Genomic DNA, 21,718 nt, shown 5'->3' with positions numbered 1-21,718 from the left:
GAGGAACTGCCAATAGAAATTACAAGATATCAGCACGTGAATTTAAGGCAACTCATCCTTTAAATCAATTAAATCAGCTATAGGAAAAAAAACCCCAAATGCCACAAACTAAGTGACAAATATTCATTGAATAAATGGCACTGGTCACCAAGTTTAGACACAAAGAGGTCGTTATTGGCTGGTCTACTAAGCAGGACCCAGTGCACCAAGGTACTCACATTAGCACTGTCGTCACCGTACGTCAAACACAATGCACACTGTCTATTATCTTCTATGCCTGGGGGTGGGTTCAGTTCTGGACTGTCTTCTCGACTCCTATCAGTACCTTGGAACCCAGAAGACATACAGTTAAAATTGGCCATACTCTGTCTGACATCAGGAAAAAAGAAAACAATTCAGCTTAAATAGCCTAGAGCCTATGAAATCAACACTTTCAAAAAGTGTTCAAAGTTACGCTATCTTACTATCCGTTACATTACTTGTATCAATTCTCTGGTAACATTCCAAGTGAAGCAAAAACAATGATTTTATTACATTTAAGGATCACCGGGAAATTTTTCCAATACGGAAGTACATTAAATTTAGAGTCACAAAGTCAATCGTTTGCACCCAGAGAGAAATGGATAACAACAAGTCTTCATTTGGTGTCTTACTCAAAATTGGTGGTGTAGGAGGATGCAGAGGAGTTGGTGAGTCTGGCTCTCCAGGCCCTTTAGGTTTGGGAGCTGGAATGATTTTCTTCATTAAAGGAGGCTGCTCAGTGTGGCTGTTTTCCTCTCGCTCCTGCCACTGAGCATAATTATGGTCAAGTGAAGGTGGAAGCACTGCGTTTGGTAACATCCCACTGCTGGAAATAATCGATTCAACAAGTATTTATTGAACTCCTACAAGATACCCAGAACTGTACAAAACAGTCAAATTCTTGATATCATCAGGTCTCAGGCCCGGGCACAAGCCTTTCAGACTGTAAGAACAAGTCACAGAATTTGAAAACTGCCTACACAGGACTTTATTATTTTTAAAAATATAATCCCGATGTATTGTGACTCTTGGTTAAACATCTAGAAACAAATGATGACCTTATCAATGTGTCAAAAGGATTTACTGGAATAAAAATTTAAGGTTAAATATGGAGAATCAAGAACTGTTGAGAACTACTGAGCCTGCGTGTCTGGAGCCTGTGCTCCGCAACTAGAGAAGCCGCCACAGTGAGAGGCCCACGCACCGCGATGAAGAGTGGCCCCCGCTTGCCACAACTAGAGAAAGCCCTCGCACAGAAACAAAGACGCAACACAGCAAAAATAAATTAATTAATTAATAAACTCCTACCCCCAACATCTTTAAAAAAAAAAAAAAGAACTGTTGAGAGCACTATTTGAACGAAATAAGATAGAACCCAGTTATACCTGGGCTATATATACAGTACATGTATTGTACATATGCCACAAGTTCCCTAAAACAACAAATACATAAATAAAGAAAAAAAGGGCAGCAGACTGCAATAAACATTAAGTGTTGTCTCTAAAGCAGCAATAAAAAGGCATTTCAGGGCTTCCCTGGTGGCACAGTGGTTTAGAATCCGCCTGCCAATGCAGGGGACACGGGTTCGATCCCTGGCCCAGGAAGATCCCACATGCCGCAGAGCAACTAAGCCCATGCACCGCAACTACTGAGCCTGCGCTCTAGAGCCCGAGTGCCACAACTACTGAAGCCCCCGTGCCACAACTACTGAAGCCCCCGTGCCCAGAGCCCATGCTCTGCAGCAAGAGAAGCCATGACAATGAGAAGCCCGCGCACCGCAATGAAGAGTAGCCCCCGCTCGCTGCAACTAGAGAAAGCCCACGCACAGCAACGAAGACCCAACACAGCCAAAAAACAAATACATAAATAAATTTATTTTTTTAAAAAGGCATTTCAACTGATTAATCTTTAATATTAAAACCTAGTCTAAAAAAACCCCTCAATCTAAAAATATAAGAACGCTCAGATTTCTAGCTGACGAAGCGAAAAAAAGTAATACTGAATTTACTCACTTGCTTGATACTTTATTTGGCTCCCAAAACCTGGACTTTTTGACACTGAACCATGGAAAAACACGTTCCATTTGCTAACAGAAAAACAAGCAAACAAAATGTAAGCATGTGACCATTCATTTGGAAAGCACATAAAAATCAACAACTTCACACCAGCTTCTCTGTCAATATAAGGATGATTTCAGGCCACCAAGGGAAAGATCCATCCACTCTGGAACCTCACTCATCTCCTCCCAAAGAATCAGAGGAACGAATTGAACGGAAAATGATTTATACACATGACAAAGCAAAACATAGATGAGAACAAGTCTGTTCTGTTCATGTGGTAACAACCCACGGATTAAGCATCAAAGACACGAACTATTAATATCATTCACCCGAATAAAGAAGGACTTGACCATGCTGTTGGCTTTTTTAATCTCTGGCTGCCCTCCATCTGAGTTAATGGCTGCTTGAATGATCTTCACGATATCATCACTGAACTCCAACTGTATACAAAAAGAAAGCATTAATTATTCATAGAACAGTGTGCTCTCAAAACCACTTCCTCTTCCCTCCTAAATCATCCAGCACAGAGATCCAATAGAAAACGGACACCCCATTTTAATACGGTGCAATTTCTCTTTAGTGGAGACCTTTGGGATTCAGTCTATAACTAACTTGTGGCAGTCAAGACATGCCAGGCTAATAAGGTAAGAATGCAGATAAATTAGCTGTATCCTGGTAAGTTACCAAACAGGGCCACGATTTTTTACTTAGACTAAAATGAATAAACAACTGAATAGCAAACACGGACCATGAGATAACAAGATGATCATTTCCTACACTTCCTTAAAATCATAAAATTAAAAGGCATCTATCTAGAAATGAACATCCATTATAAAAAGACATATTACTCGGATGTGATCTCAAAAGGGGCAAACCAATTAATTGCACATTAGTAATTTTCCATAAACAGTTTTAATATAAAAATAATTTTAATATAAAACTAATTTTTGAAGAACTCAGGTGAAAGCCAAATAAAAAGACACTACCTTCCCTATCATAACCATCTTCCAAAACACAGAACTAAAATAACTCACATATTTTTAGGTATTTAAAACCACATGACATTTCTAAATACAACACAAACCATCTTTTAATGCTAACACCCAGCCTCATCCCCCAAAAGACCCAAGGAAGCTAAACTGGAGCTGGAAATTTAGGTAGTCTGCTGTATAGACATACCACAGATGTGTAGTTCCCTTGGTCCATTTTCCTCTTGACTCCTTCCAGATCTAAAGGCTGTTGATCTTCCTGTTTGCTGACCTCAGTAAGCACTGGTGGATCAGGCCCTTCTGGGGAGCTGCGGGAAGGTATACTCTCCTCTGTCTCAGGATTTAAGTCCGGAGGTTTGGCAGCCTGTCGTCAGGAAAGATATGTTTCTTTTATCTAACACTGAAAATGAGGCACCTATGCAGATTCTACTAAAATGAATACAGATGGTACTGAATGATGCGTATTATAAAACCTAAAGAATGTGAAAATAATCACAGATTTCTCAAATACTAGAAAAGGAAAGTTAAAACGAGCTGGCTATCTAACAGCTTGGCTAGGTTCACTGAGGAGCTTTGCTTGACAACTCCCAACCTAGTATGAAGAAACAGAAACTGTCCAATTCCTTTTGAGTAAGACACAGATACTGCTAATTTTCCTATTCAAAAAACAGACTCTATTAAAAGATAAAGCAGCAGCCTAGCTCTGAGTTAAAGTTATCCATGTGGTTCTTCCAACATTATACCTGTGTTCCCAATGACTACTTTATGTATATAGTTCATGACTTAAACGGACAAGAAGCAGTGATTTTCAAATCGTGTCCTGAGGAGCCCTGGAACTTTCCTGGAGCCGAAGGGTCTCTGGCCCCACTACCACCCTCGCAGATCAGGCCACCATCCTGCTCCCTCTTGCCTAGAGCACCACCACTGCCTCCTAACCACGGCTCCTGCCTGTAGGCTCAGGCTTCTCCAATCCTTCCTCTCACTCCAGTCGGAATCATTTTTTTGTTTTTTAATTTTTTTCTAAGAAGCAACTCTGATCAGGTTACTCTTTTGGGTGAAGTCCTTCATTGGGCTCCCCATGGCCTTCAGAATACAAAGTCCAAATTTCATATTACAACAGCAAGACCTTTGAAAGAGATATGGCCCCTTCCTTCTTCTTACCCCAGAGAAGGGTTTTACTCTTGGTGCTAAAAATTTTCTTAATAGCCTAAGGCCAAAGCAAGGAACTCTACAAAACTAAATGAAGAGTGAGGCAAAAGAAAATAAACTGAAAGGCGCACACACACAAAAACGCACACATTCCACGACTGGGCAAAAACCACCATTCGGAATACAAAATGAGACGTGGGCCTACCTGTCGGTAGCGTAGCAAGTGGCTGGTGGTCCGAGAGTTCAACAAGGCTGTCAGTACTTGCTTCAGAGAGATCTGGAGCTCTTTTTCAAGGGCCAGTCGCCACTCTGCCGGGTGCCGCTCAGTACAGTTCACACAAGTGTAGGCCACACTTTCCGGAAGATTAGACAGAATCTCATACATCTCATCTGGGAAAACAAAAACCTACAATGATGAGGTGCTCTGAAGAGTGGGAGACAGGGAAAAGAGAAAGCTATTCCACTGAACTTAATATCAAGCTGCATGTTAGAACAGTATTAAGACTCTCACACCCCAGAAGAACTCATATGCATTGATCTCTGAAGGGACGTTATTAACGCTAACTCAGGATTTAGTCACTGGAGAATCAATAGGTTATGGTATCCACAAAGGACAGCAAATAAGTATCTTAAAGGATGTGTTCAAGATAAATGAGCACAAATTTAACACAATGTTCTTATTTTAGAGACTAAAAAATAAATTTAAAAAGACTTCAAGTAACAACACTACCCTAATTTTATGTTTATAGTACTTTGGGGGCTGTAAATGCAGCTGTACCAAGAAAGAAGGAAACTGTAATAAAAAGACTCCAACCTTCTGTACCTGAAAGATTCTCACATTTGGAATGGACCCATCGATCACATTTCCCACACTGCATCATCTTACTCTCGTAGTCATCATCATCATAACACTTATCACAGAGAGGGCAGAAGTTTCCTGAAAGCAAAGCGAAGTTTTCAGCAGAGCTTTGGTTCACATACCAACGCCTCTAAAGCCCTTGACTCACCTATGCCAATGTGATGTAAAATGCCAGCCACCATATTCTGCTTCTGAAACTACTTACAAATGCCAGCATGCATCTACCATGGAATGTTTACACATCTGTAAAGTGTCAAGATTATTCTGAGCTCTCAGAATATGCCACTAGTTCTCTTCTTTAAGACCCATTTTTAAAGGTCATGAGGTAGATTTTATAGATAACGTAATAGAAAAAGAATGGAAGAGAGAACCTTCTCTCTTAAACATTCCAAAGAAATGTTTAAATTTTTAAAAAAGAGGAGAGGGTAATGGGAGTAAAAAAACACAGTTAATTTACACTTTTCCCTTATTCCTAGTGCTTTTACCTTAGAGCAGTGCTTCCTAAAATTCGGAAAAATATACACCCTTCATCAATTTGTTTTATCCATGTATCATCTCTTATTATTTTTTACTTAATAGACTTAATATTGATTTGCTTAAATAACTTCAATAGTGAACTTTATATCATTATTATCCTAAGTCAGTTTAATGTATTGGCTATAATTTTTTTCTAGCACAATTATTAAGATAAAATCATTGACTCAGTACCACCTAAAATCATTTCTGAAACAATCAAATGGATATATACCTCACTTTGGGAAATACTGGTTTAGAGCATTTCTTTGTGGTGAGTTACTATCAAAAGTCTTCCTTGATTCACCCCCCCAAAGATAACAAAACCTTTCTAGTTGCTCTAAGTCTCTGTGTAAGGAAAAGAGCAAGACCAGAAACTTAGGAAATTTGTCTAAATGGCGTCCTTGACAAGAATGGTAAGACCTTTCCATTCCACTGCAGTGTCCAGTTCACCTCCCAAACACTAAGTACAACCTCTGAAAGTTGACAAAACTGGCTTTTCTGAGGTACCTTTAGCAAAGAGTTTGGCACAATCATGGCAGAGGGAGAAATCGTGAGACCACTGTGCATCCCACCCTTTGCCGGGAGTCGTGGATCCACAGCTCTTGCAGCGAACACACTTGGTACAGATCTGGAAGAGACAAAAGAAATTCAATTCTTGTTTTTAATATCTCTTCTTATTTAAGAAGGTCTCAAACGCAATCCATTTCTAGAGTTGGCTTCTCTACTGGGACGGCTTTTCTTCCTCAAGCAGGGTAGTCCTCTTACAATTTGTGCACGCCTAACAGTCCCAAGACAATTCTCTCTGAAACTGCCCATTGTGTGAGAAACTCACCCAAACTTTCTTTTTCTTTGTGGGTTTGGTGGGGTAATTTGGTCCCAGGCACTCAGGGTGATAGCTGTTTCGGCACTTATTACACTCTAGCAGCTGCTGTAAGAAAACAAGAAGGCAAACAGGTGGGCATCACCTCACCTTCAATGGACACCTGTCACTTAGTACCCCATTTCATACTTTTCTTCAAGTAAATACAGCACATCACTGCGACAGCTTAAATTTCCTCGTAAATTATTTACTCTCAAGGCATAGGGATTTATGCCCGGCCAAAGGTACTCAGGGGTGAACATTCTGATAAAGGAGATTTGATTTATTTTGAGGACTTTATCCAATGCCACGTTTTCTGCTGTACTCCCCAAATTAAATTAAAACACAACAATAGGCAATTGACTACACCCAGTTAAACCGTAAAAACAGGCTAAGCCAACAGGAAAAATGTGCGTACGAAATCCTGGATTAGAAGGCAGAAATGGAGATACGGAGGAATACCGTACGTGGCCCCTTTACTCAGCGTCGTACCTTGGTGGCCTGGTGCTGCCTTCCACAAACGTGACAGAACTTGCAGCGCCGACAACACCAGTTTTCCAGCTGGTCCTCCAGAGGGCGCTCGTGCTCCTCCAAACAAAACTTGTGGAAGGGCTCACAGCAGACTTGGCAATACACAAACTAGGGTAAAGCGGGAACACAGAGGCGGTCAAGTAGCACATAGAAATACCAACAAATCCTACCTGCCTCCTTTGTGAGCTTTAGGGGTAGTGGAATACATACTGTATTCAACATGTCCACTGAGCAATGACTATGTTAAAAAAGCAGAATACTGGGGCTTCCCTGGTGGCGCAGTGGTTGAGAGTCGGCCTGCCAATGCAGAGGACACGGGTTCGAGCCCCAGTCTGGGAAGATCCCACATGCCGCGGAGCGGCTGGGCCCGTGAGCCACAGCTACTGAGCCTGCGCTCCGCAACAAGAGGGGCCACAACAGTGAGAGGCCCGTGCACCACGATGAAGAGTGGCACCCGCTCGCCGCAACTAGAGAGAGCCCTTGCACAGAAATGAAGACCCAACACAGCCAAATAAATAAATAAATTAAAAAAAAAAAAAAAAAAAGCAGAATACTGGGGAGTTTCAGGGGACTAAAGCAGTAATAATAGTAGAATTATAAAATAACTAAATAGATACAATCTAAGATTTAATAGAATGTGCTAAGTGCCGTAAAAGAGGTATCAACAAAGAGCTAAGGCGATGTAAAAGAGTGGGGTAAGGGGAAACAGGGATGGTTTTAAACGCTCTCTATAATCTACTAAATGACTGTAAGCTCTGGTTTGTCCTTCCCATCTCTAATTTTAGAAGTAAGTTATTTTCATACTGATAAAGAGATTTTCAGAAATTCAAGTGAGTGTGACTCATAATTTTCTTCTGCCATAAAAGAATCCGTGGGACAACTGGTCAAAACTAAATAAAGTCTACTTAAATAATTGTAAAATACCAACGTTAATTTCCTGATTTTGATAATTATATTGTGGTTATATAAGAGGATGTCCTTGGTTTTAGGAAATACACAGTATAAAATTTAGAGGTAAAAGGGCCTATGTCTGCAACTTGCTCTCAAATTTTAAGAAAAAAAAATGTCTACATATAAAATGTGTGTACATATTTTATTTCTTATTTTGTACAATACATATACAAAGAGAAAAGGATAAAGCAAATTAAAAATATTAATGCTAAAGCAATTTTACTCCAATAAAAAAAATATTAATGCTTGGGGAATCCAGGTAAAGGGTGTATGGGAATTCTCTGTACCACTCTTGTAGCTTTTCTGTAAATCTGAAATCATGTCAACATAAAAAGTTTTTAAAAATTTGAATGGAGGGAAAATTCATCGAGCACTGGTTATGCTTTAGGAGTGCAATGTAGGCAGTGGGCTACTCATTTTCTAATTTCAGTTTTTAGGAATCCTGTGGGATTGCTGTGCACAGCTATACAATTTAAATTAGAGCAATTATACTCTGGGGAAAAAAAAAACTTTTAACACAGAAGTTGAAGTACTGGTGTTACGAAAATAAGTTATTCCTGTGGGTAACGTGTATGGATGTAACGAGAGTTAAAATTATGTAGGAAAAGAGGTACAGTAGACCCCTGACACTTACATAGACTGAACAGTCTCAGTTTCAACGCTATCTAAAGCAGCTCCAGCACTTAGAACAATATATTGTTCGTAACAGGCACTAAAAAAATATTTCCTTAATGAATGAATACCAGGCAATAATTTTGCTAATGTGTAATTTATTTTTTAATGCCTTTATTTTATTTCATTAAATGTCTGAATCACTAAATTAAAAAAAAAATATTGCTGAACGTTTACAATGACAATTTTTCATTTCTCCATATACTTTATCATATAATGATGTCATATATTCTAAATTTCTTAGATCTATATTTAAGATACAACCATATAATAAGAACCCCAAGGAAAACAAAACTTACACCTCAAAATTATTGTTCATCCCATTACTATTTAAGCTGCTAATTTTTGCCCATTAAAACTACTTTTTTCTTTGCATATTTAAAAATCCACATACTGGTATCATTTTCATTTAAAAAGTCACTCTTTAATATATAACTTTCAGCATACAGTTATTTGTGAATATAATTTTGCAGAAAAATTACTTTATGTCTGATAGTTTATTTTTGAAATTATTTAGAAAGCTTAAAGATGTAGAAGAAAAATAGCATATCGGATTATATAATCTGCATACATAAAGGATCTGCATTAAACTAAATCACAGAGGCAGTTTTGGTGAATTCTTATTCAATATTGTCCGCACTTGCTAATGTCTAATTTAAAATAGCAAGTGGGCAGGACTGAATGTCTTAGCTAGTGAGTCTCAATGACTGCTCAACATCTGGATTACAACTTGGCTTTGGGTTTTCTTTATGACCTTAGAATACATATGTGACAAATAACAACCTAAGGAGGTATTCAGGAATTGAGAACTACATGAATGACAAATTACTGCTTCCTAGTTAAAACTGTGCTACCTTTTTCCCCCCTTATGATAAAGGTGGCACATACTCACTGCAAACAAACTCAAAAAGATAAAGAAAAAACAAAAGTCAACCACAGTCCAACTACACTCTTAAGATTTTGGTGTAAATCCTTCAGAATCTTTCTACATATATATTTCAAAAACATTTTTCCAAACCAAAATGGGATAATGCTTTTTACATACTATTTTGTGACCTGCTCTGTTAACTCAGTGATGTGTCATGGACATCTTTCCATGTCAATATGAATCTATATTATCATCTTTAGGACTTCATATGTGCCATTATATGCATGTCCTATAATTATTTTAACCGAAGTACCAGCCCCTTATTGATGACTTTTTGGGTTGTCTCCAATTTTTTATTATCATAAATACTGAAATAAACCCTTCTGTTTATTATATATATACAAATATTTATACATATAGAAGGGTTTATTATATACATACATGTATACAAACATACATACAACACATATAATTTATCTAATTATATCCTCAAGATAAATGCCTGGAGTGCATTGCTGGGTTAGAGGGTATACCCATTTTAAAGATAAATACATATTTCCAAACAATCTTCTCAGAAAGACTGTAACTAATTTAAATTTCCAGAAACAGAAAGTCTCCATTTCCACTTGATCCTTTTTATCATGCTTTAATTTACAGTGTTTTGTAGTCGGAAGGCTTAACGCTCCCCTCCCACCATGTTTTTACTTCTCGTTTTGTGAATTATATACTCCTGCCCTTAGACTATTTTTTTTACTGGGTGTTTTCCTTTTTCTTATTAATTGCTAAGAGCTCTTTATAGACAAGGAAGTTTTGCTATTCAACATAAAACAACTATCAACAGCATCTCTTTTTCTAGAAAAACATTTATCATTTCTTCCATGTTTGGACATCTAGCAAAAAATCAGAACTCTAATAATGAGTGAATTTAAGAGATGAAACTATTAAACTTTTCACACTCAATAACTGCTACTCTAAAAAAAAAAAAACAACTGCTACTCTAATAAAAAGCAGACTCCTTCCTGAAATTTCTAAAAAACTTCAAAGCATTTCATTTGCAGGTTTCAACAGAATATAGTGCCTGCTATACACCAACAAAACAGAATATAATGATTTCTTTCATCACAGCAAAATAATCTATCATTATACTGTCTGGGGTACCAAGAAGCAGGATATCTTACCTCTACATGCCCACTACTGGCACAGAGAAAGCAAACCACCCTGGGTGTTATAGGAACAGAGGTCAAGATTCCTAAGCCTCCCATCTCCCACACATTTTCTGCTTCACAATCCTCCTGCGGAGAGAGAGAAAAAGATTCTTTTGACAGTTTTACGACACAACACTGCAATGAAAAAACGCTGCATTGAAAATAAGGACGAAAAGCATAAAATTAGAGTGACACCAGAATGTCGAGAATATTTCATCTCAATGAGTTCAAAATAACTGTTGCTTTGAAAATTTTAAATCTCAGACACAAACTCTTAAAAGGCTCACCTGTTAACTACAATGCAAAGATTTACTGGGATTGAATTTCCCTTAGAGTTTTGCTGATTCAAGCGATCATCATGGTTTGATTATACCTATGTGAAAGAAGCACTTCCTCAGATACTGTTCTCATCTAAAAGCACTTTACAGCTCAGGATGGGCAGGACTGGCTCCGTGCCTCTGTACTTCAGTCAGTTCACAGACTGACCTGGTAACACTGACCGGAGTTCTCACACACCTGAACCCATCTATTAATGGCAGATCTTCATTCCTCCGCCCCACCCCCCAAATGAATTTCCTCTCTTTCAACACCTTTGGTAACATCATTTTCTTGATTTAAAGTCCACAACACTCAATATACTCCGTGGTCACTGAACACTTTTACCTTAAAGTCCACTCTGATCCTGTGGACTCCATCTGCTGGGACTTTTTGCTTTGAACTATTGCCATTGGAGAGAGTGCTGAGGATGTTCAAAGTGCCTGCATTCTCCTGCTTATTGACTGGAGGTGGTTTTTCCTATGGGGATAGAAGATGGATAAAGAACAAATCCACACCCTGCCTGCCTTCACTCTTGCAACAGATAATAATGCAAATGACAAATCTTAATAGATCTGAAAAACATGTTTCCAATATAAGTATCCTACAGAAACAGACAAGTAATCTTCAGGAGATTTTTTTTTCCATTGAAGCATTTTATTGGCACGTATGTATTTATACCCTAGAAAACACATCCCAGGCTTTTCCCTCCTGCGTGTCTTCATCTTGCTTCCTCGTGGTCCACGATGCCAGCTGAGGTTGTCAGTACAATGAAACCACACTGACCAGATGGGAGCAGGTTATTCTGCCATTTTTCTAGATCTTGGAGTTGCACACATCAAATCTGGGGCTGATCACTCCACACTTGTGTAACCTGCCTATGAGATTCAAAACAATTTTCCCAGTTCTGTGATCACCAATGATTTCAGGTTTGCCAATGTAACCATGCTTCATCATCACAGTTTGAAACTGGACAGTAACTCTGGAACATGACTTAATAAGAACCTGGCATGTGCCTCTCTTTTCAGCATTGCTGATGCTCTCGAGAGCATCAGCCTGGACGTGCATGCACACCACTATGGGGGCACAGAAAGAACTGGGAAAGTCTTAAAGACCTCTCTCTCCACATAATAAAAATAGTGAGTGACTGTTATAGACAAATACTGCTAGCGGATGTTGAGGGGGAAGAAAAACTTATACTCATCAGCCTGCAGCATAAGCATAAGCATGTGGGACTACAAAGAAGGGGAAAACAACAACGGGAAAAAAAAAGAGAAAAAAAGTAAGTGAGCTAAAGCCTAAACCTGAAGTTTGCTAATTTTAAGAAATTCCACTGCCATCTACACAGAGGCAGAAATGCAGTTTCACTCAATTTCGTAAATGTCAAGGATAAGGTTATTTCCCTACAGAATAGAACACATCTTTGACAAATGGCAGGGAAACAAATCTTTCCTCACCTTTTCTTTAGGCTTTTGTTTTACAGGAATACTGGGGCGAGGAGCCACTTTTTTCTGCTTGCTTTGCTCTGGACCTAAAGAATTCAAAATAAACTGCAGTCAGATGCCACTAAATTTACAGTTAATGCTAAATAGCAACGATGACTCTAGCACTGATTGGCCTGCAAGGAAAAGGGCATTAGAAAAAACAAACTATTTAAACTCTAGGCTTTAAACAGGAAATTAAGACAGTATCTCCAACTTAACTGGTTTTTGCTTCTATTTCTTTATTATTATATGACAGTTAAAAGAGAGCTAATTGGGACTTCCCTGGTGGTCCAGTGGTTAATACTCCACACTCCCAATGCAGAGGGCCCGGGTTTGATCCGTAGTCAGGGAACTAGATCCCGCATGCATGCCGCAACTAAAAGATCCCTTGTGCCACAACTAAGACCCGACGCAGCCAAACAAAAAAATTAAATATTTAAAAGAGAGCTAATTTTCTTGTACCAAAGACTTAAAAATATACATTTCAGGTTTCCAAATGCTGTTTAAGATGTCAGTGTCCCGTGCTCGTACTTCTGGTTCGGCAGTTCTTCCTGCTGTCCTCACTCACCTGACTCTGGAGGTGGAGGCTGCTTTTTCTTGGGCTCACTAGGAGTGGTCTTGGGGGCTTCTTTTCTCGGTGGTGCTGTGCTGGGGGGCTGTAGGGGGATGGCTGGTGCCGGCTGGGAGACCTGCTTGCTGGACTTCCTGGAAGAGGGCGTGGCCACTTGTTTGGCCTCAGGTCCTGGGGTGGAGGCATTCCCTTCCTCACTCTTGTCTTCCGGGGGCTTGCGCAGAGGTGGCTCACTGTTGCTTTTCTTGGGGGCGGGATCCTCTCTTGCTGATGGGGTAGACTTCTGACTAGAGTCCGCCAAGCTCTTCACAACACTGCTCTCTTTGCTCTCTTTCTTTTCACTGGTCTTAGACTTTTTCTCTTTCTTCTTCACAGCTGGGGGTGGGGGGGGAAAGCAAGATTATTTTTCTGTAAGTGAGAAAATTTTATTTAAAATATAAGTATAGGAATGTAACAATCTTAGTCTCAGTTTCCTACAGCTAAAGTTGACACCGGAAGACTCAAGGAAGTTAATGCCAAGTTGGCAAGTGAAACAGGTATACTTTTATTACTCTAGGAAATGAAATATAATGTAATTTTTTGTATGAATTTAAAAAAATTTTTCTTATGGAAATATTCAAACATACTCCAAGGTGAAGGGAAGAGTAAAATGAACACTCATGTACCTATCACCCAGCTTCAACAACCAACAGCTCCCTGGGAAACAGCAGTACTTGAAAAAAGGCTAGTATTCTCTTTACACTAGATGTACATAACTATATGACATTAAAGCAGGAAGCATTTGGGGGAAGATCTTTTGACAACACTACCTTTTGCTTGCTTCTGAAGGTAGGCTTTGGAAGGCATCCATTGTAGATTCTGACATTTTCTCATCCTAGAATAATAAGGGATACCATAAAGTAAACTTCATGTAGGAGAGAAGCAATTGAAGCAAGTATTAATTCGTCTGCAAGAATCCGTGAACCCTGGGCTTCCCTGGTGGTGCAGTGGTTAAGAACCCACCTGCAAATGCAGCGGACACACGTTTGAGTCCTTGTCCGGGAATATCCCACATGCCACGGAGCAACTAAGCCCGTGCACCACAACTACTGAGCCCGCGCTCTAGAGCCCACGAGCCACAACTACTGAAGCCAGCGCACCTAGAGCCCGTGCTCCTCAACAAGAGAAGCCACTGCAATGAGAAGCCCGTGCACCGCGACAGAGTAGCCCCCGCTCGCCACAACTAGAGAAAGCCCGCGCATGGCAACGAAGACCCAACACAGCCAAAAATTAATTAATTAATTAATTAATTAATTAATTTAAAAAAAAAGAATCCATGAACCTTTATTCAGGTTCATTTTGAGAGTTGAAAAAAAGGACTGCTCATTATTTAAACTGAAGCCTTTAAATCCTTTGATCAGCAATTTCACCTATCTTGAGGATCTAAAAGGAGCAAATATCAAATTATTTTTGAAATGGGACTCAAATGTCTTGCAACCCAGTACTGACTAGCGCCACCCACAAAAGGATCAGTCATTATTTCTTGCAGTCAAATCAGTTCTGCTCCCTTATGAGATTATTCATATAGTAATCTGAATACAAAATGGACTAAAATTACCCGAGTCCTTTGTCTGCCACTACAATGCTACAGGTCTATCTCAGGGCTTTGATAGATATTTCAATCCTCAGTTCACTGTAACTCAAAACTTAATTTGAAGTTTAATATTGGACTGAATCCACTGCAACCCCTAAATTTAGTGCAATTTTATCTTGCTATCATGTACCTTTTTTTGTTGTTCTGTGAATTGTCTCACTTCTTTCCACTAATGGGACTGAGACAAGATTCTTGCTTAAGGCCAGACTAAACCAAAGCACAGAACTTCTCAGTGTCTCCTAGAAACTGTCTCCCCTTAAGTAAGTAATGCAGCATTTCTCCCAATTATGTTTTATATAAATCACTTTCATGTTATTCGTTCATTCAGCAAATATCTATAGATAATATCTATTCCTGGTGCCAGGCACTTGATGAGATACTCAACCACCAAAATTTATTTATGCAATTCTCTTGATCCACTTTAAACAAATTATCCCAGAGAGTAGAAAGTGCATCCACAAACTGACTAGAAAAAGGGAAAAAAGGTAGAGTAATCAAAACTTCCAGGGAATTCCCTGGCAGTCCAGTGGTTAGGACTCGGTGCTTTCACTGCCGTGGCCTGGGTTCGATCCCTGGCTGGGGAACTAAGATTCCCCAAGTAGCGTGTGGGGCAGGGGAAGACTTCCATAGGCATGAAAATATTCTGAGAGTTAGAGAGTGGAGAGACTTATATCACCACTATTTCCTAAATGCCATAAAGATAAAGGTAATTTCAGTTGACCTGATAAATAGTAGGCCTAAACTCGTTGGTGATTAAGTAGAAACCCTCCAGAGTTGCACTGATATGGCAGCTCTAGACACATGTGGCTATGTGAATTTAAAATTACATGGAAATTTTAAATGTCGTTCCTCAGTCACACCAACCATGTTTCAGGTGCTAAATAGCCATATGGCTAAGGGCTACCACACTGACCTGAGCAGATACAGAACGTTCACAGCACCGCGCCTGAGGGTTTCTGATTTAAGCACAGCCCAAACCCAGCACAGCACAAAATCCAAGCGTGCAACTCATCTTGCAACTTGAGGTGACTTGGTACAACCACACTGGGCGTTCGGGTGCATTTTCTCTGTGACAAGCGGGACAGTGGCTGAGACCAGCCCCCCAGAGAGATGCGCACTCACTTGCAGCACTGCTTCTTTATGTTGCGGCCACCAAACTTGGGCTTGTCCAAGCAGTTAGTGCACACACCACAGTCCTCAGGCACCTGGCAGCCGGGACACTGTCCACACCGCCTTGACCGCCGTCCCTTCTTTACTGGAGGTTCCTGCGGCGCCTTGTTTCTGGTGACGGGTTTAATTGGTTTGATGGGCGGAGCAAGAGGTTCGGCGTCTTCTGAGCCAGCAATCGAGGACTTGTCTGTTAAAGAAACGTGGCATTAAGCTCTGACAGAGTATCTGGTTCCTTCCTGGGAGCAGAGGGGAGATTCTCAAAATCTACTGATGTTAGTATATACATTCAAACCTTGTTTTAATTGGGACTCCAAAAATCAAATTCATTACAATAAAAATATTCATATGCAGAACACAGAGCCTGTTTTAAATAATTACTTAAATGTTTAAAAATGCCTATAACTTGCAGCTTGATGAAAGCAGAAATCCAAACAATGAAAACAAAATACAGTGTCACCTAAAGTCAAGAATATGAATTGAGGGAGTTCCCTGGTGACCTAGTTCTTAGGGTTTGGCACTTTCACTGCAGGGGCCCGGGTTCGATCCCTGGTTGGGGAACATCCTGAAAGCCACGCAGCGTGGCCAAAATACAAAAAATAATTAATTAATTTTTTTAAAAAAAGAAAATATGATTAAAAAAAAGAAAGTAAAGAAAGCATTAAAAAAAAAGAAAGAATATGAATTGAATGCTTCTGAAGACTCTCTAAACCTCTAAATTTCATCTGAGACCCATGAGAATGTGCCTCACAGACCTGAAACCACAGGGCCCCAGCTGCTGTGCTCTAAAATCCAGGGGTACAGAGGCCACAATTACCACAGAGGTTGCTCTCAGGCAGTGACAAGCGTGGCAGGGATACTAGGGTAGGCCTGTTCCTGGGAGACACGAGACTCCTCTGACAGTCAATGCTTGCTCAAGGGCTCCCTGACAGCCTTGCCGAGCTTTCTCACACTGCATGGCATCCAGGAGGATTCTGGCCAGCCTTCCTTCCCGCTCTCCTTCACTAGGGTCAGACTTACAGAGCAGCAGTCTGACAGCTCTCCCGGCCTTTCCTGACTCCCTCCCCATTTTCTCTCTCAGGCATTTCCTCTAATAACACCCTTACACATTTAATCCCCCTGCCCTCCACCATCTGGTTTTTGGAGGACCCAGCCTAACATACAATGCTATGAAGAGCCTACTGGGCACTCCCAGGATGATCAGCAAACGAACCCAGTGTCTGCTTAGACCTCAAGGTTGACACCCCCGACCTACCATCATTTCCCATGGAAGACAAAATCTTTTCTCGTTCTTCCCAAGGTAAGGCACTCAGGGTGGGCATGTCATCAGGAAACACAGCTCGTTTTCGGCCAAGGGCAACAGCAGCTCTTCTGCAGACGTGTTTAATCCGGGGTCCTCGCACAGAGGTCTCCGATGAGTCACTTTCTTGACCCTGAGTAGGAGGCAAGCCAAAAACAAACAATAACAACCATATGCGTTGAAAATATAATTGAATGAAGCCAAGGTATAGTTGATTAACTTATAATCTAGATTCAACACATACAACTCTAGTTATTCCCAGCTGATATGCCATATCAACATATAGAAATCACCTACTTCTAAAACTGGCAGAAAAGGATTCTAATCAAAAAACAGAGATCAACTAAGCTTCTATTCCCAATTATACTACTTCTTTAAAATTTCCCTCAAAAAAAAATCAAGCTGCCAGTCTGCATTATCAAGAAGCTCATTCTCGTGTAAATAGGGCTTATCTAACCACAGACTATTTCTTATATTTCCCTGATCAACAGAGAAGTAGGGGGAAATAACCTATAAATGGAAGTATAAAAGGCCACGGCTCCAAACAGAAATGTCTCACATTTTAAAGAGCCACGGCTCCTACCACTAGGAGGTTAACCAAAAACATCCAAAATGGTGTCAGAAACAAGTCTCTTCATTTTCCTGCTAGACCTCTCAACTGGCAGAATTACTAAATGTAAATGTGGCCCTACGTTGAATAACGTTAAAACCTAAGTTTGTGGTCATCTTAACCTAACTTGATATGTTGGTATAAACATGCATCTACTACATGACAATGTTTAAAAACAATCTAAAGATTGGCAGGTTTTCTCAGAAAAGACCAGTGCCTAGCTCGCCTTGTTAATTAAAAAAAAAAAAAAAAAAAAAAGCTCTTCTTTACAAAAATCTGTTTGTCATCATCTTAACTAACTGAATTGTACAGCTTTTCTGTACCACAACTTGAGGCTAAGTGTTTCTCATATGTATTCTGCAAATACCTATTTTCTATTGGTCTGATCACTCACAACTCAGAGGAAGAGATTCCCCCCGCCCTGTTTCCTATAGTAAACAACAGTAAAACAATCTGACTGCAAAAATGCATCTTCAAAATGAAGTCACAGATTCCATCACACCAATCCCATTAAGTACAAACAACTCAGCATTCAGGGTAATGTGGCCCCACGTACCTTTCAGTCTTGGTTCACCGCCTTCCTACACGTACCAGTCCAGCTATTCCCGTTCCTCAAGTACGTTTTATACTTTTCTATCTCTACCCTACACTGTGTCCTCTCCTTAAAACTTTCTCCCCTATCATTTTCTACCTATCAAAATCCTACCCGTCCGTAAAGGACCACTGCGAATGCCACCATCTTTTCCTGATTCCCATACGTGGATCTAACTGAAACACTCAGCCTAAAACTTGCTCCTAGATGGGGCTCAAGAAACTGTTGATTTTAATGGGCAAGATGGAAAAGAGTACCTGTGCTTTGGGCTGGTCAGTTTTTTTAAGACTCTTACTCTTCTCAATCTTGCAGAGCTGGGCTTTGGCCTTTTTTAGGAGGCTGGCAACCCTCTTGTCAGTCATTGGAAGCTTGTCTGCCTGAGCCAACATGGAGCCTATGGAGGAAGTGGAATGTTTAACAGTGCTAGATGAAGGAGTGGAAAGGCAGAGGGTTTTCTCCTTCTCCAGGGATGGGGCAGTTGGGCCGAGGTCCAAGTTGGTTTTTTCCAGATTTCCTCTCCCTTTCTTTATAAGTATTTTGGTTTTGACAGCTGTCGTATCCCCAAGAGTCACAGAAGCAATATCAGTCCCAGAATCAAGTGATGAAGACTTCTTCCGCCCGGTTGCTTTTTTGGCAGAAGATGAAGTGGCCACATCTTCACCAACAACCTTCTCTTTGGAAACCCTACCCACAGGATACAAAGCAGAGCTACTCTGAATTTCTGATCCCTTTTTCCTTTTCTCTTTCCTGGACTCCCGCTTATTCTCTTTTTCTCTCTCCCGGTCTCTCTCTCTACTCTTGTCCTTCTCCACGCTCTTGTCAGCATCTCGCTCTTTGGACAGCTCCTCAGGGGCCTTGTCTTTATTTCTCCCTCTCTCAGTCTGAGAGCCTGGGGTGAACCAAGGGAAGAGAGGAGTGGGACTACTGGACGAAAATGGCTCTGCCGGAGCACTAGTCTGCTTCCTTGGTCTCTGGTTTTTCTCTGCAGATTCCCCAGACTGAGTCAGGGAGTGAGAAGGAAAAGTAAAAGTTGGGTTTAAGGCACTAGTGGCAAGAGGACTAACAGAAATGCTTAACGAGGAAGAGACAGAAGACGGTGGGGTGAGAGGTGACAGCTCAGAAGTGCTAAGCCTTCCACTTCTTGTCCTCATGGAGTGAGAAGGAGATCTTGGTTCAGATCGAATAGGGCTAAACACTTTTCTTTTCCTTTTCCTGTTAGATACTCCTGAAGAAGATGTCCCAGCAGAAGTTCGATTACTAGGCAAGGTTACAGACTCAAATATCCTAGAGTGAGCCTCACTTGGAGTAAATCGCGGAGCTCTCAGAAGAGGGCTCCTTTTGTGCATATCAAACCTTGTTCCAGAATGGAGTGGCGAAAACAATCGGGCTGAAGCAGCAGTACCAGATGTAGAAAACCCGGACGCGAAGCCGACATCTTCAGGAGTCAGTGGAGGGGGGCGGAAATTATCAAATATTGGTTTGCGAATAAGACCTTCTTTGGCATACTTTGCTGAGGAAAAGTACTGTGGCTCTGACCTAGAGTGCTTTAAAGAAGTCCACCTAAATGTCGGTTCTCGCAAAATAGATTTTCGCTTCCCTTGCATGGGAGCGGCAGAAGTAGGCAAAAATGGTGATGCCAGAGGGATGGTTGGAGGCATGAGCCAAGGTGTGTGGTCAGAGATACTGGAGGCTGGCTGCAGCGGGGGCGGTGGAGTAAGCAGGGGTGGAGGTGGCGAGGAAGAGGTCTGCTGCTGGGGGGCACTCTGTAGGGTGGACAACTTTTTCGTCGTTCTAGATCCAAAACTTCTCTCGGACACTGAATACCTTCTGCTTCTCCTGTCATTACTATCGTTTTCTGGGGACTGGGAAATAGGCAGTGGAGTGTGAACTTCGGGGGTAGCGCTCCGCTCTTCAGGAAGTACCTGAATCTCCTCAGAGGCCTGAGAATCTGTGGAGGTATCAACACTGGGGCTACTGGACCGGGAGGAGTCTGAAGACATTTGAGAGGAGTGCTGAGAAGCTGCACTTGATTTTTCGGAAGATCCACAGGACGTGGCACTGAATCTACTATTCGGTGTAGACTCTAGTCGGGCAATTTTAATTGGAGGGTCATAATCCTCATCCTCTATGAACCGCCGAGGGGTTTTAATGATCCTCGAGGAGATGGCACTGACAACAGGCATGATGAACTGTCGGATGTTTTTGACCTGTGTCTTCACCTTTCTTCCTTGCAGCTGAGCTGCTTCTTTCTCAATCTTCTTTTGAGCCCCCTTTTTTGCCCTCTGCAAGAGCTGCTTAGCAATTGTTGCATCTGTCCTTTTAGAAGAAGGAATAATCCTAACCGGCTTAATCCTTCGAGGGCTTTGTCTGACTACTGTCTTATCTTCTTTTGTGAGTGGAGGTGTTCCTTCCTTGTCTTTCCGGACCTTCTGGGGCTTTTCCAGTTCAGAGTTAATGAGGAGACCTGAAGGGGTCTTTATCCTTTCTGTTGATGGAGGCCTTCCTCGCCGGCGTACAATCTGTACCCCCTTCCTTCCTATTTGAAGCTTCCCTGTCTTAAACTTTGACTTGAGAGGAGAGAGTTTACCTGCTCTTAATTTTTTAATCTTTGTGGCTTGCTGAAATGTAGCAGAAGGTGTGCGTTTCATTTTCTTCAGGCTATCTTCTTTGTTTCCCTTTGGTAACTCTGAAATGTCCTTTCCATGTGTTATTTTGAGTTTTACTCCAGGGAAGGTGGGAGGTCTTCCTCTCTTCTTTTCTATACTTTTAGAATCTTTCTTCTTGATCTTATATCCAGATTTGGTCTCTGATTTATTTAGAGGGGAGAACACAGATGGGTCTGAGAGGAGAGCTGAATTTCGGTCAGAGCCACTTCTAGGTCTCCCGCGAGGTTTTCGAGGACTAGTTTTAACTGTGTATAGAAATTAAACAATGAAGAGCATATATTTAGCTTTGTAGTTTAGGTCTTAACTAAGCTGAATATAATTTAGCACAAGCCATTCTGTACTGAACTCTACCTGGGTCTAATCAGTCAATAAAACATCCTAATTGTGTTTAGTTTCTTTTCACCAAAAACCTGCCTCAAAGAAATCAAGTAAATAACATCCTACCTAAAAGAACACTTAACTACCTTTTTGATAGAAAAACTAAGATAATAAGAGGTTTTCAACTGAGCAATTAATATATAAAACTAATTTTCCTACAACTTTGGGTGAACAAGAAGGTTTTTTCTGAATTAAAAAAAAAGGTGTGTTTTAAAAAAATCTGTATGACCTTTTCCATATCGTAGCCACCAAGAGTTAATATCTGAGAAAACATTTATAGTAAGTCATCCCATTTTTTCAACTCAGAATTTTGGCTTTAATA

At 40.7% G+C, this 21,718-nt stretch overlaps 1 protein-coding gene and 1 pseudogene across 7 annotated transcripts in view; both read right to left on the bottom strand.

Annotated features, from left to right (window-relative positions):
- The window catches only part of KMT2A (lysine methyltransferase 2A), a 75,343-nt gene that overhangs the window by 25,671 nt on the left and 27,954 nt on the right, over positions 1-21,718 (bottom strand). For 3 of the 6 annotated variants that reach the window (XM_082627706.1, XM_082627709.1, XM_082627710.1), the window contains 18 exons: positions 18,610-21,263; positions 17,106-17,283; positions 15,806-16,040; positions 13,860-13,924; positions 13,048-13,425; positions 12,453-12,526; positions 11,344-11,475; positions 10,654-10,767; positions 6,946-7,092; positions 6,427-6,522; positions 6,102-6,222; positions 5,034-5,156; positions 4,425-4,609; positions 3,261-3,434; positions 2,411-2,521; positions 2,034-2,107; positions 654-847; positions 219-325 (listed from right to left, as the gene is read on the bottom strand). In XM_082627706.1, coding sequence (XP_082483832.1) covers positions 219-325; positions 654-847; positions 2,034-2,107; positions 2,411-2,521; positions 3,261-3,434; positions 4,425-4,609; positions 5,034-5,156; positions 6,102-6,222; positions 6,427-6,522; positions 6,946-7,092; positions 10,654-10,767; positions 11,344-11,475; positions 12,453-12,526; positions 13,048-13,425; positions 13,860-13,924; positions 15,806-16,040; positions 17,106-17,283; positions 18,610-21,263 — 5,162 coding nt within the window. The remainder of the gene's footprint in view (positions 1-218; positions 326-653; positions 848-2,033; positions 2,108-2,410; positions 2,522-3,260; positions 3,435-4,424; positions 4,610-5,033; positions 5,157-6,101; positions 6,223-6,426; positions 6,523-6,945; positions 7,093-10,653; positions 10,768-11,343; positions 11,476-12,452; positions 12,527-13,047; positions 13,426-13,859; positions 13,925-15,805; positions 16,041-17,105; positions 17,284-18,609; positions 21,264-21,718) is intronic. The other 3 variants (XM_082627708.1, XM_082627711.1, XM_082627707.1) reach the window with 2 other exon arrangements.
- Positions 11,678-12,395, bottom strand: LOC309807782 (small ribosomal subunit protein uS8-like; annotated as a pseudogene). Its single transcript has one exon. The product of its transcript is annotated as a small ribosomal subunit protein uS8-like (transcript).

Source organism: Mesoplodon mirus, assembly GCF_964341445.2.
Source record: "Mesoplodon mirus genome assembly, chromosome: 7".
Classification (NCBI taxonomy): Eukaryota; Metazoa; Chordata; class Mammalia; order Artiodactyla; family Ziphiidae; genus Mesoplodon; species Mesoplodon mirus.
This window is presented reverse-complemented; position numbering and strand designations above follow the sequence as displayed.